General features: G+C 38.5%; 2 protein-coding genes across 6 annotated transcripts in view; one reads left to right on the top strand and one right to left on the bottom strand.

Moving 5' to 3' along the window:
* LOC135708738 (golgin subfamily A member 6-like protein 22) overlaps nucleotides 1–14,230 on the top strand; it is a 422,081-nt gene that overhangs the window by 50,317 nt on the left and 357,534 nt on the right. For 2 of the 5 annotated variants that reach the window (XM_065230859.1, XM_065230856.1), the window contains exons 4-10: nucleotides 3,596–3,780; nucleotides 3,847–4,084; nucleotides 4,146–4,311; nucleotides 4,369–4,512; nucleotides 4,577–4,676; nucleotides 12,598–12,741; nucleotides 12,961–14,224. In XM_065230859.1, the coding sequence (XP_065086931.1) occupies nucleotides 3,596–3,780; nucleotides 3,847–4,084; nucleotides 4,146–4,311; nucleotides 4,369–4,512; nucleotides 4,577–4,676; nucleotides 12,598–12,741; nucleotides 12,961–13,984 (2,001 nt within the window). In that variant the 3' untranslated portion in view covers nucleotides 13,985–14,224. Of the gene's footprint in view, nucleotides 1–3,595; nucleotides 3,781–3,846; nucleotides 4,085–4,145; nucleotides 4,312–4,368; nucleotides 4,513–4,576; nucleotides 4,677–5,465; nucleotides 6,094–12,597; nucleotides 12,742–12,960; nucleotides 14,225–14,230 lie in introns of those variants that run through there. The other 3 variants (XR_010518309.1, XM_065230857.1, XM_065230858.1) reach the window with 3 other exon arrangements.
* Nucleotides 1–14,230, bottom strand: part of Pitslre (pitslre) — a 169,519-nt gene that overhangs the window by 80,940 nt on the left and 74,349 nt on the right. The window lies entirely within an intron of this gene.

The following is a 14,230-nucleotide window of genomic DNA, read 5'->3' as shown; positions in this document are numbered from 1 at the left end:
CATATTAGAATAACCAATTAACTAGAACAAAGATGAAGAGCCAAAGGCTAATCAATTGAAACGTCAAACCAAATGTTGAAACATAAAAAACCAGAAAGTAAACGTAACTTTTACTACTACTTGAAGAACTCTGATTACCTGGATGTCTTTAGAAAAATTTCTGGGCAACCTGATAGTTGCGATTTAAATTACTGGACCATTGAATGTCTTAAGAATGATACCTGATCAAACTGAAATCTTGAACAAATATCCTTAGTTTTTGGAGATGTATGATCACTTTGGTATATGATGTTGCCAGCTATCGAGCGACTGCTGACGATAAATAGAGAAAAATTCACTATAGGCGATTTGTCGATCATAAATGTCGCCTTCCATAGCGCCCACCTTCGCAAGTGAATCCGCCTTCTCATTGCCCAAAATTGAGCAATGCGAAGGGACCCATGCGAAGGTGATGATGAAAGAGCGCACGGATAAAGCATTAAGCAGCTCTCGTATTTTCAAGAGAAAATACGAGAAGTGCTTTACCGGCCTAATGGAACGGATAGCCTCGACAGAACTGAGACTATCCGTAAAAATAAAGTAGTGGTCTGGAAGAAGTAAAGCAATAGTTTCCAAAGTGTAGTGAATTGCTGCCAGTTCAGCCACATACACAGAACAAGGAGCTTCAAGTTTTCGATAAGCGCTATGAAATTCATTAAATACACCAAAACCAGCGGAATCCTCTATTAGAGATCCATCTGTGAAAAACGTTCTTGCAGAATCAACGTGGCCAAACTTTGCAGCGTATAATGACGGAGCAATCATAGGACGATGATGCTCTGGAATTCCGTGGATTTCCTGCGTCATAGATAAATCAAAATTCACTGAATTGCCGAAATCGGAGAAGACTACACGATTGGGAATATTTCTTGAAGGGCTGACATCCTGTGTTAAATATAGGTAGTACAAAGTCATAAAACATGTTTGAGGATTTAGCTCCAAAAGCTTCTCAAAGTTTTCGATCACCAGTGGGTTCATTACTTCGCAACGGGTGAGGAGCCTCAGAGATAACTCTGGAAAACGGACGGATAGTGGCAACATGCCCGCCAGCACTTCGAGACTCATAGTATGAGTCGAGTGCATGCATCCTAACGCGATACGAAGACAACGATACTGGATCCGTTCTAGCTTGATGATGTGCGTTTTAGCTGCCGGCTGGAAACAAAAACTAACATATTCTAGAACCGATAAAATCGTTGTCCGGTATAACGTCAGAAGATCTTGTGGATGAGCCCCCCACCACGTTCCGGTAATTGATCGAAGGAAATTGATCCTTAGTTGGCATTTTCGTCTCAGATACTCAATGTGGGATCTCCAGGTGCATTTGGAATCAAACCAGACCGCGAAGTTTCGGTTGTTGTGTGTATGTAGGCCTATGTCAATCTAACTCCTACTGTCTGGCAATGATATTATGAAAAAATTAAAAAATTGCAAAATTCTATTTATAACGAAGATTTAGCAAGTAGCTTTTGTTCGGTTAGGAATTGATAGCTCTATTGCCGATCTAGCAACACATTTCAGAATTTCTGGAAAGTCACCCCCATTCCTAGGAGACTTTCACATACAATAACACTACCAGTATCAAATCGATAATGGTACTGTAAACACACTTCCAGATCTTGAAATTTGATGTTTTTTTTTAAATCTGGTGCATATTTAGTTACGTAGAAAAATAGGCATTTGTAAATGATTTATAATTAGAAAGATCTCACCAAATTCCGTCACTAGAAACCCATTGGTTGCGCTCGTTGCCCGTGCTAAATACTTAAGCGTATGACGTATTAGTTATTGACTGCATTTTTTTAAACACGCTAAATTATTTGAAAAAAAAAACATTTGGACAACTAAAATTTAAGGAAGCATCCAGAACCGAAATCGTATCACAAATCCCGAGTAGAATCTACAAACATGTCTTTCGCGGATATTTATTGTCCTGCAGCTGACTTCCAGGCATAAATCTCATCAAAGAGAAAGAAATTTCTTCATTTACCTAAAGGAGCATGCAATAAATACGTTACGTGAAATTTAGGGGAAATAAATCCCCTCCCCCCCTTGTCACGTTTTTCCTATACCAAATGCATTGCTTGTCACATATTTGTAAATTTCCTTCCTCCCTTAGAGCGTGACGAACTAAATGGATAATCCCTAATATGTAAAAATTTCCCTCTCCTCGTTGAAGCCCATGTCTGCAGAAGGCAGAACTCAGCGCCAAAAAGCGAAAAAACACGGTAGAACGCTTCTTGCTACAGCGGAGCATGAAATCATAAAAAAAAAAAAATTGATCGAATCACAAACCTAATAACGCGACGCTAAAACAACACAGAGATTTTAATGACACTTTTGCCTCAGAATTTTCACAATTATTTATAGCGAATTCGTTTATTATTCAGTTCCATCCTGGATCGGGTATCAAGATTGAGTCTGCTTGTTTTCTGACAAACGTCAGCTTACTTGTTTGTTTTTAAAACCCAGCTCAGGTTGATGTTCGCACTGACAAAAAGTTCGGTTTTGCACTGGGTTGGAACTGGTTCCAACCCCAATAATAAACGAATTCGCTGTTACAATATTCACTAAATGACCACTTAATCACGACAAATTTCACATTTGATTTTTTATTTGGTGCTAGGAAAAAACAACGCGAAAACTCGAAACCCTTGACAGCGAAAACAAAACCAACCGTTCGCAGGCAGAGCCTACTCAGCTCTCCTTATTCTACAATCCCCTTAACTCAAGAAAAAATAATTCTACTTGGATCACTTTTCTCACACAAATTTAAGAAGGTGAATTCTGGGGCTTGGGCTCGATAATTCGATACTCTACAAACTACATTTAGCCTCATGGTCTTCAACTAAAGGACATCTTCGACTGCTCTAATTTAATGTGCAACACGATTTTCTAGGACAGAACAATTTAACCAAATTTCACTTTCTTATGATCTCCTGAGTTAAAATTGTGAGGATTATGTAGACCATACTTGTCTAGACTTGTAGAAAACTTTAAAACTTCGATAAAACTTGAAATGCTGCTTGGGATACTTTTGTTCTAACGCGTCTTATTTTTTAAGTATCCCTCTCTCTATGAAGTTGTACCGTCCTACAAGCATGTATAACAACAGCGAGCTTGCAGCACGGAGGTGCTTCGCGCACTGAAAACACCACTTAAGTATGGTAGGAAGATTACCGAAATGAGGTTGTAAAACATCGAGATAGCATTTTTAAATGTTTTTATTTTTCATTTTTCAAGTCCTTCCTCACACAAGAATAATGCCACATGCTTGGTTGGCAGTTTATAACCAAAATTGTGAAAAATAGTCCAATGCATAAAGGGAGCGGTACCTAAAAAACGTTGCGTGTTGGGCCAATAATAGAGATTCTAGAGATTAACTCAATGAACCACAATAAGTCAAACATGGTTAGGGTTTTTGTCCTAGGAAAAAAAGAAGGTTATCGCACAGTATTACATTGACATATTGATAATAGTTCCTTTTTTAAACTTGATTAATCAGATGCCATTCAAAACACATTGTATTACATACGATCGTATTTATTTCCCACAGGTCAAACACCTACGATCGTTTGAAGCCGAAGTGTCGCAGTTGCGGGGATTAACGTACGACCAGAAGGAATCCCTAACGATCATGACTCGTCAGATTGACCAGCTCAAGACCGAGCTGGAGATGGCAAATAACAAGCTGGAAGTCGAAATCGTCAAAGTTCAACAGATCAAGAATCGCTGTGAATAGTAAGTTGATCCGTTTCCACCTCTAGTGTAAATAAGTGACTTCTTCCTCCTTTTTAACAACCCCAGTCAACTGTGTGATAAAGAGCGTGAGGCTCTCAATCGGATAGAGATCGCTCGCGGTGAGATTGCCATGCAATGGGAGGACCGGCTGCTGCACGAGATGAACCGACTGAAGGTGGAACTCGAGCAGATGCACATGGAAGAGCGGATTTCCGCGATAAACAAGATCAAACGGGAAGCTCTGGAGGAAACTGAAGCACTCAAGCACAAGTTCAACATGCGTGAGAGGCAGTTGAAGGAAGAGGTGACGGATATGGTTTAAAATAATCGTTTTGAAAGTTTTCTGAAATAAAATGTAACTCCAGATTGAATCTTTGAAAGCAACCATTGCAAGGCAGAGGCAAACAATGGAGCAAGCCCAAACCGACACTGATTACAAGATGGTACAGTCTAGAATGTTCGTGGAACGAGCGGAGCGAGAGCATGAGACAATTTTGGAACGAGAAGTTTCCAAGAGGGATCAAATTATTGGTATGCTTTTCTAATGCTGGTTTATTTTTGGTATGCTTATATGTTTTATCATGATAGAAAATCTCAAAGAACAGTATGAAAAGGAAAAGTATGACATGGAGCAACATTTCAGTCTTAGAATACAACAGGTCCAGGAAGAGTTTCAACGAGAGCTATCGGATTCCACTGAATTGCTCAAGGTTACACACAAAAAGGACTTGGGTAAGTGATGTTTTGGTCTAAATAGCACATTTGGTCTTTCACTTAATGTATGCCATTATTTTAGAACAACAATGGAAGAATCTGGTAAGCGAGAAGGAAGAGGCACTGCAACTGATGGAATCCCGGCACCGGAACCGCCTGGAGGACGCTGAAAATAAAATCAGGTACGTATCCCACCAGTTTCAGTGTCTACCGTTTCGATGCATCTGCGTGTGATCCACTTGTGTTACATCTTTCTCGGTAGAAGTAGAACCAAAAGAAGCTTTTCTAACACTACTCTTTGAACCAAAACTGTTAACCGTCGACATTATCTCGTTTCACCCTACATTTGTTTTGTATGCCAGTAAGGTCACTTGTCCTTCATTCCGCATTAGTCTTCTCGTAAAACATACAAAAAATGACAAAAATGTTGTGCTTGATTTGATTTGAGCGTTTTCTAGGTAGAATGTTTCTCACGGCAGTTCATCCTACAATACCGAACATCCAACGGAATGGAATTATCATTAACCTAGAAATGGCAGGCCATCATTAATCTAAAGTGACGCAAAATTTATGAACCACCTTGACTCTAGAGGGGTGGCCATTCTTTCGCTCATAACCCTGGTTAACCACATTTTCTTGTTCTTGTTTTCTGTCGATGTGCCTTAACTACTACCGCCACTTTGTCTGCGTACGGAGCAGTCACTTATCATTTTTAAATAATGGCATTGTTTTCTTTTTCTTTTTTACTTTTTTCTTTTCATTTCACGTCCCCATTTACTCGTTCACGTCTTCTGTCATATCTAATTGTACGTAAAATGTATCTTTTACTCTTTATCACCTGCTACGAATGCTCTCTCTCTCTCTCTCATACACACACTTTTTCTGTTGTAACTTTTTGTTGAAAACGAACAAAAAATCAAATCAAATCAACGCCCTTTTCGGTTTTGCAAATGAAAAATAAAATGATGTAGCATACAAAACAATGCGGGTGGATCATCAACATCATCCTCACCAATGTGCGACATAAACAACAACAACACCAGATGCGGTGACTATAGCACGGACTGCGAAAAGGGCACACCGCTAGGACCGTTGGCGAACCTAGTCCACCTGCTGGTGGAATTTGTCAAAGGAGCATATCCGATCTTCCCGGCTCTTGTGATCTACTGCCAATCGCATTCCCTATCTTTGGCTGTGGTTACGTTCGTTCTGACACTGGGACTAATCGTGTATCTCCAGTTGCGAATGATCAACCGAGATTGATTATGAATTGATCGATTGATATAGACTTCTTGTACATTTAACCGAAGCATTTTCACTGTTATACAATTTACGACAAACGCAGACATTTTATCACGGAATAAATGCTTTAATTTCTACACTGATGTTATCCTCACAATGCATCAATTAACACTGCTAGACACTAACAAATAGGTTTAATTTTTTGTTGTCATGTGATAATGTATAAATTTTATCCCGCGTGGTGGCATAATGCAATCGACCAAGCTTCCCTACTGACATATTCAATATTATGGAGGCGCATGGTACCTCGCATTGGGTAGATTCATCGTAGCTTTATAAAAACTATTTTCTCGTGTCTTCTTGAACATTTCGATGATTGTAGGTAGGATTATTTTATGACTACAAATAGTCATCTTGACAACAAATCTATTTAGTTGGGTACAGTCACCCCAGTATTATGGGTCATCCACAATTATGGGCCACTTCCATTTGATTAACACGCAGAACTGACTGACCGCTAATAGTGACTACCCGAGCAAAGTTGGAGATCAAATTGAAATCAGAATTTGCTGTTGAATCAAATGGAAAACTAATTCGACAGCGAGCATGCATAAGGGCGTAAAAGCGATGATCGATTCTCTTCATCAATTTTCTCTTTAAATTGCTACAGCTAAGGGAGGCAATTTTCTTAAAAAAAATCCAATACAGTGATGTAACAGTAATAACAAACGCACCGAGAAATGTTAATCCACACGAGTTATTAACAGTAACCGTTTTATTGCGACCTTTCTCAAGGGTTGTAATGTTTATCGTTTCCCGTCCCGACATTACAACCCTTACAAGGCTACAACCAATCGATTGAAACGTTGTAACGTAAAAACAAATCTTTTCTACTAAAACACTAAGCATAAAGTAATTCTTATCAACCAGTCGAAACCACCATTAGCATTACAATTTCTAATTTTGATATTGAATCATAGCCAAACAGGCTATTAAACTATTGGGTTATGTTCTGGAATTTAAAAATAGCGATTTTTTCTGATATTCTGTAATTCGATAACTTTCTAAGTCGATGTTCCCCCTTCAATATCCAATAAGGGAGAGTTGACTGTAGATTGAAAAAAAACAGTTATTTTCATTCAATTTGTTTTGTTTTCCAAATAACTCGGAAACAGCAGGGTGTGGATTTTTCACGTTTTTAGAAGAGTTGTTTATGTTTATGAGATGCGAATGAGTTTTGAACTGCCCAACAAACAATTTGTGCTGATTAAAGGCTGAACAAGCCATTTATTAGCCTGAATAAGCTCTTATTATGCTTCCAATGTTTGTTGGGTGCAGTCAAGTTAATTCGCCCTTTATTAATTTATTTAATTATTCGTCAATCAATCAAATCGTAGACTACATATCAGGACTTATTAGGACTTATGTTCTATGACTTCGCAGGGTTCTGAAATATATATATTTTTAATTCTGTTGAGGGCATATTCAGGTCAATCATTTCACAATGATGATTATAAACAGTCATCATCTGATTTAACGATCCAAATTAACCGTAATTAGTCCGATGGAAATCTACTGCAAACAAGTGTCGATTGTGTAATTGTCGGGAGTATGCACCTTCAACTTTAATCTTGACAATACATCAGCTGAGTCAATGCGAAATCATATTGTTTAATAAAGAAATTTGTGCGTAATCCCGACGTTCTTTCAATATTTGAATGCTGACCAACAAGCAACGTGCTTCAAATGACGGGAGAGGAAAAGCCTTCCAACATATTGCCTGCTCTATGTATTATTGTGTTGTCATGGTCACCAAATGTCAATTTAGAATCTAGAATAACACCTAAATCTCTTATATTTTCACATTTTTGAACATTTTCATTACCTAATGTAATGTAATTTCTCGATATTGAAGACACCATCGAGTCAGGCAAAATATCGAATTTAGAAGAGACCGAGTGAGAAAGAGTTGACTGGATTTGTTATTATAATGAGAAACGTTGAAAACTGCCAGTCACGGAAATACTTAGTTTCGGAGCTATTGATGATGTCACTATATTCTGTTTGCACTTGCACCCATTCTTCAACAAAAGTTCTGCACTTCTGTATCTGTGCAGTTACATCAAATAAATATAATTATACATAGTAATTAATGAAAATATAAAAGATGAATTAGAAAACAAATTATTCAATAGTTTTTCAAAAAATCTCTGAAATATTTTTTTTTATATCTTTATTGAGGAGACTTTCAGCCGTTGGCTGGCTCGTCTCCGACCCTCTCTGAAATAGTAGGCTGTAGAATTTTGATGACATCAAAAGAATTCTTTATTTAAAAAAAAAACATTGTTGATTACATTAGATGAAATTAGAGTTATTTGTTTTTCATTAGGAAAATCGGCTGGAGATAGATAATGTTAATGCTAGAGTTATTCAAGATTGCTTTCATGTAATTGACCACATCTTGCTGGACCTTATTAATGAATCATTGCAAACTGGACATGTGCCACAAATTTGGAAGGAATCCTTAGTGGTTCCTATTCAAAAAGTTACTGGGACGAATAAAGCCGAAGAGTTTCGTCCCATCAGCATGTTGCACACATTAGAGAAAATTTTAGAACTTGTTGTTAAAGGCCAGCTGTTGGTGTATTTAAATAGTAAAAGTTTATTGATACCAGATCAATCGGGATATCGGGAGGGTCATTCTTGTGAAACCGCGTTTAATTTAGAATTAGCGAAATGGAAAAATAAGTTGGAATGTAAAGCTACGATTGTTGCTGTTTTTTTGGATCTAAAACGCGCTTTTGAAACAATTTCTAGGCCCTTATTGTTAAGATCAATCAAGCGCTTTGGAATTACGAGTACTGCATATAAATGGTTTGAAAGCTATTTGTCTGACAGAACTCTGTCTCTGAATGTTTTTAATGATTCTGTTTCTCGTCCCGTGGGGAATAACCTTGGAGTGCCCCAGAGGAGTGTATTAGGGCCCCTTTTATTTATTATGTATATTAATGATTTGCAACGTGTTTTACGATATTGCGACATTAATCTTTTTGCAGATGATACTGTGTTATTTGTTGCAGCTAAGGATTTAAATGATGCCGTTTTACACTTGAATGAAGATTTGCATTCTCTAAGTAGATGGTTCAAGTATAAGCAGTTAAAATTGAATACAAGCAGTTAAAATTGAATACAGGTAATTTCGCGGAATCGAGTAAATGAGAACGTCTCTGTTGTAATTGATGGTGAGACTATTGATTGCGTTCGCGAGATTATAAATCTTGGCGTGATTATTGATGAAAAACTTAAGTTCAACTCTCACACTGACAATGTCATCAAGAAAATTGCCAAGAAGTATGGAATTCTATGTCGACTGAAAAACGATTTAACTATTGGCAGTAGAATATAGCTATAAAAATCAATCATCGCTCCTCATCTAGATTTTTGCCCTTCCATTTTATTTTTGGCCAATGCAACACAAATATCGAGATTACAGCGCTTGCAGGATAAAATAATGCGTTTGATTTTGAGATGTAATAGATTCACTTCCTCAGCGGCGCCGGTGGTGTAGTGGTAAGCGTGATTGCCTCTCACTCCAGCAGGCCTGGGTTCAATCCCAGTCGGCGCCGCCGGGATGTTCTGAGGCATAACATCTCTGATCACGCCTTCCTTCGGATGGGAAGTAAAGCCGTTGGTCCCCGGTTCATGATTTGATGGATCGATAGGTAGGGTCCAGCTGTAGGAGCAGCCTCCCTGGCGTCGGTAGCATTGGTGCTCAGCATGGAAAACAAGATCGATAAAAAAAAAAAACCAAAAAAAAAAGAAAAAAAAAAATAGATTCACTTCCTCAACTTTTATGCTAGACGCCCTACAATGGTTGTCGGTGAAGCAAAGAATTGTATATTGACTATGGTGTTCATTTTTAAAGTAGTTAACGGTTCGCTGCCTCGATATTTGGGTGATCGAATTGAAAGAGGAAGTGACTTTCATAGATATAATACTAGAAACGCGGCTGAAATAAGAACACCACATTTCTTAACTTGTGCTTCACAAAATTCATTATATTATAAATGAATAAATGTTTTCAATTCGATGCCTAGACATTAAAACGTTCAACAACACTTACAGAATAAAAAAGACTTACCCTACCTGATGGTGATGTTGATTTGCGTGGGCGAGCTTTGACTTTCAAGACATCATCGAAAGAAGTAATTGTTTACATAAGCTCTTACGCCCTAATTCCAGCTCTATCTCGATATGGGAACTGACATCCGATTGATGACCTTGACAAATGTCCAAAAACACTCTTTTACAAATTTCTGGTGTTCCTGAAAAGGACCGTTTTGTCGTGATGGTTGAGTAATGCTAAGCTATAAGAGTGTTAAACACATATGAGACTGGTGAGCTGTATGTTGTTTGGAATGAGGGCGAGGCGCTTGGCATAGATGGCTCACAGTGACTCACGAAGAGCTACTGATTCCGATCAATAGCGGTGCGGCTTCTTCCTCCTTCTATGGATGCACATGTGGGCTGCAGCCCACTGCTTGCAGGCAGCCATTCGCTGTGTACTGGTGAACAATGTTCAACGCCACGAGGCGAAAACGCTGCTGCTGCTGATCCCGATGACCGGACACCACCACACACGGTGATTGAACTGAATCCGGTTGAGGGCAGCCTTGACAGCTAGCTGGTTGCGTGGGAGCCTTTCGTTGTGTACTGGAGAACACCGCACTCACCACGCGGTGATTGAATAAACACTGTTTGGTGAGACCAGATGGAATTTAACTTTGAAATCTGTGTTAGGGAAATCGCTTTTCACAGGCAATCGGTGATAATTTTAACTATCATAGCAACAATTGCACATTCGTGCAATTTTCAATAGTGACATTTTGAAAAACTATGACGGTTTTAGATGCGTAGAAATATTTTTGATCCATTGGTGATAAAATTATTTAAATTGGTCCAGGGGCAGCTGAGTTATTAACGTATTTTGTTACAGGTTCCATTTTCGGTTTTTACAAAGTGTACCGCCATATAGAAATCACAGACGTAGTCCTACGTAAAAAAAACTTAATGAAGAGCTTTGAGTGGGTTTAGTTATTTCCTTTTAATTCCGTTATAATTGCTTACCTTTTGACGGATATCCGTATTTCGTCCACACCTTGTAGACTTCCTCAGTGCCATGTACTCAGTGATGCTTGACTGCTGAGAAAAGCCTTTGAATTTGATCGAATTAGGGAAAGTATCGAGTTTCGGAATATCGAGTAAGATACTGTGGGCCTTATTACGGGTGTCACTACACGGTGATAAGGAAGTGATACTCATAATAAGATGATTGCCGTTCAAATCAAATGGGAATCACTTCACCGTGACGACAAGTGACAAGTTTTCACCGTGAAGTGACATCCGTAATAAGCCCCTGTAAAAGGCTTCCGAATTTAATATAATTCATAATTCAACCGCATACCGCAGAAAGGGTAATAAGCGAACTTATTAGTTACTTGGGTTACTTGGGTTACTTGGTTCGAAACAGCAGAAAAAAATATACAGAAGGCAAGTTGCTTTACATTAAATTATTTATCTTGTTGCAATATTTGATTAAGATGGTCACTATTTTAATTAAAATTTAATTAATAAATGGTGTATTTAAGGTTACAAAAGGCTACATTTTCAGTAACATTGATGCTGAAGATACCATGTTTGTCAAGCTCAAGCTTGACAGTGTTAGAACAGTTCTTCAGTTTTCAATAAGCATGCTCCTAAAAACCAGTTTTTATTCTACTTGCTTGTTTTACATTTCATATTGATTTATTCAGGGGTCCATGAGTGTGAACACGCGGATGTCGAATTATTTTTCAGGATTTTTAAGGTTTATCTACTCAACTTCTAAAAATGTTGTTCTTCCAATTTTAACTTAAAATGTTGCCTAAATTAAGACAGTGTTCCATTTGGTGAATTTGCAGTTAAATTTAACGCTTCGAAAATCAATTATAATGTTTGAAAATCCCTCTGTTGTTGATTGTTAAAATTGATTCCTGGTCTGTCAGAAATAAGGTTAATTTGAAAATTTTCCTTCTGTTAGATTTAAGAGAAAGTGCACCAAATGGAACACAGCCTAAATATTAGAATCTTATTGCAGTTTTTTACTTGTAATTGTAATTTATTAAGCAAAACGTAATCCTGTTGGATGAACACATAACCAGGACAAGTATCATTGTTTTGAATACACTTAACTTACGCGATTTTCTTTTATTTCATTTTGCCTTTATGCATGATTGGTTTGATATTTTTATTAACCAGCGTATTTTTTTATTTATTTGTGGTTTTTGAATCAAGTTCATTGAATTTGGTTTCAATTTGAGATCACATGATCAAAAATAGAGGCGATAAAAAATTGCGTTAAAACAGGATCGAGTGTATTTTATAAGATGTAATCTGCCGTTCAAATCAATTGAGACTATGGAACGACACTTTAAAGATTCAACCAACTCGTATGAGCACGAGTCTGTTAACTATTATCACATGACAACTAAACTATACTTTTCCTGCCTGAACGACAAAATATAAACACTATTTACTCAACATTCGAACGAAACCCGTATTTATACCACTGCACCTTACAGTACTCACCTATTTTGAATCCCTTTTGGAATACAATTAACTCTTTTTTTTTTCCTATTTCGGTTTGATATATTGTATGAATAGTAAAACAGTTATATGTTTTAATCGTCCTAAATTTGTTATCGATTCCTTTCTTTCTTCGAAATTACCATTCCGTTTTTCTGTTTCACCATCAATATCCATATATCCATGTATACTTCCCATTCTCGAACCACCCAACAAAAACAAAAAAAAAAACAAAAGAGAGCTAACGATCAGCCATCAGCGGCAACTGACGGACCTTCAAGAAGATCACCGATACGATATCAGCAGCCTGGAAACCCGGGACAGCAAAAACGCCCAGGAAATTCAAACCCTGCACAAAAAGTGTCGATGTTTAACGAATCTGTGAGTATCTCATCTACATTTCGGTTTTCTGTTTGCACTTGCATCCACATGTCACCGTGCGATCACTCTCGATCGTGACTAACCCGTCATCATTTCATGCCAGTGTATATAAACTTAGAATGCATTTTGCGTATTCAAAATGTGCCGTTGCAAATTACTAGAACCACATAATCTACATGAATTCTAATGTCATTATCTATTCCACCCACCCGTGTGCAGTTTCGAGGAAATGCGAATGCGATACGAACGTCGAGATCCTCGGCCGGAAGATTTGCAGCAGATCGAGGAACTGAAGAGCGTCATCGAATCTCAGGACCGTGATCTGCGGCTTCTGACGGAACAATTCCGAGAGATGCAGCTGCACGAAAGGGAACTGCAGCAGAGACTGTTCCAGCAACAACAACAACAACAGCAGCCTCCACAAGCACCGAGGAGAGCGAAGAATCGTGGCAAACAGCAACCAAATCAACAGAATGAACAGTCACTAGTAGAAGATCCGCCACAACAGCAGCAGCAACAACAACAACCACCTCAGATTCAGATCCAACCCATGTCTTCCTCCGTCCCCATTGTGTGTGATGTAATCTACGAAGAGAACGAAGCTGATTTGATCAAGGAGGAGCAAGAAGAGCAAGCTGAACAGTCTGAGGCGGTTGAGCAGGTTCAGCCAACTGCACAACCTGATCAAGCTGAGCAGATCCAGATGGTTGAGGTAGCTGGGGTCATCGTGGACGTTCCAGAATCGGAAATAGAAACTATGACATCCGATGTGCACTCAACGGAACCCATTTTCATCGATAACTTGCCAGATTCACCTACAGAACAAGTCTTTTCAGAAGTAGAAGATGGCAACCAGCAGGAAATCCCTGTGATACAAATCGATCAACTTCCAAAATTAGAACTGATGGATTCGGAAGTGTCTATCCCAGTGCCAACTCCCTCAATTATAATTACCGAAGAATCGGGAGAGTCCACAGAGCACGAAACAGAAGAAGTATGCATAACAACGGTTATCGAGCTGCCTACTCCCATTAAACCTGTTGTAACTCAACCCCCAGCTGAGCCCGCTCAATCGGAATTTGATGAAATACAACAGAAAGTACAAAGCATGCCAGAGATGATCGTCATCCGAGAACCAGATGTGGTTGCGGAAGCCAAGGCTGCTGTGGCTGCTACATGCGATGGTGCTTCTTCTGTTGATGTGGTTGTTTGTTCGCCCGGCCCACGATCCTCGTCGACGTAACCGTAGTGTCCACCCTAGATATCACCGAAACCCTCACTAGGACCAGTGTTTAAGATACTTAATTTACACTCTATCTAGTCTCGCTCTGAAGCCCTTCCCTTGCTATGCGGTACACTATTCCGTTATGCAAGTTGTTTATTATTTTATATCATCTTCCTGCATATCAGCTAGATCCTGTTGAAAATATATCTTGAACGTTTAATCATAGTTTTTCAAATGCTCATGATGAAGTTTATTAAATATTAA

This window comes from Ochlerotatus camptorhynchus, unplaced genomic scaffold, assembly GCF_037179485.1.
Source record: "Ochlerotatus camptorhynchus isolate MF236.1 unplaced genomic scaffold, CSIRO-AGI_Acam_v1.1 ptg000334l, whole genome shotgun sequence".
Classification (NCBI taxonomy): domain Eukaryota; kingdom Metazoa; phylum Arthropoda; class Insecta; order Diptera; family Culicidae; genus Ochlerotatus; species Ochlerotatus camptorhynchus.
This window is presented reverse-complemented; position numbering and strand designations above follow the sequence as displayed.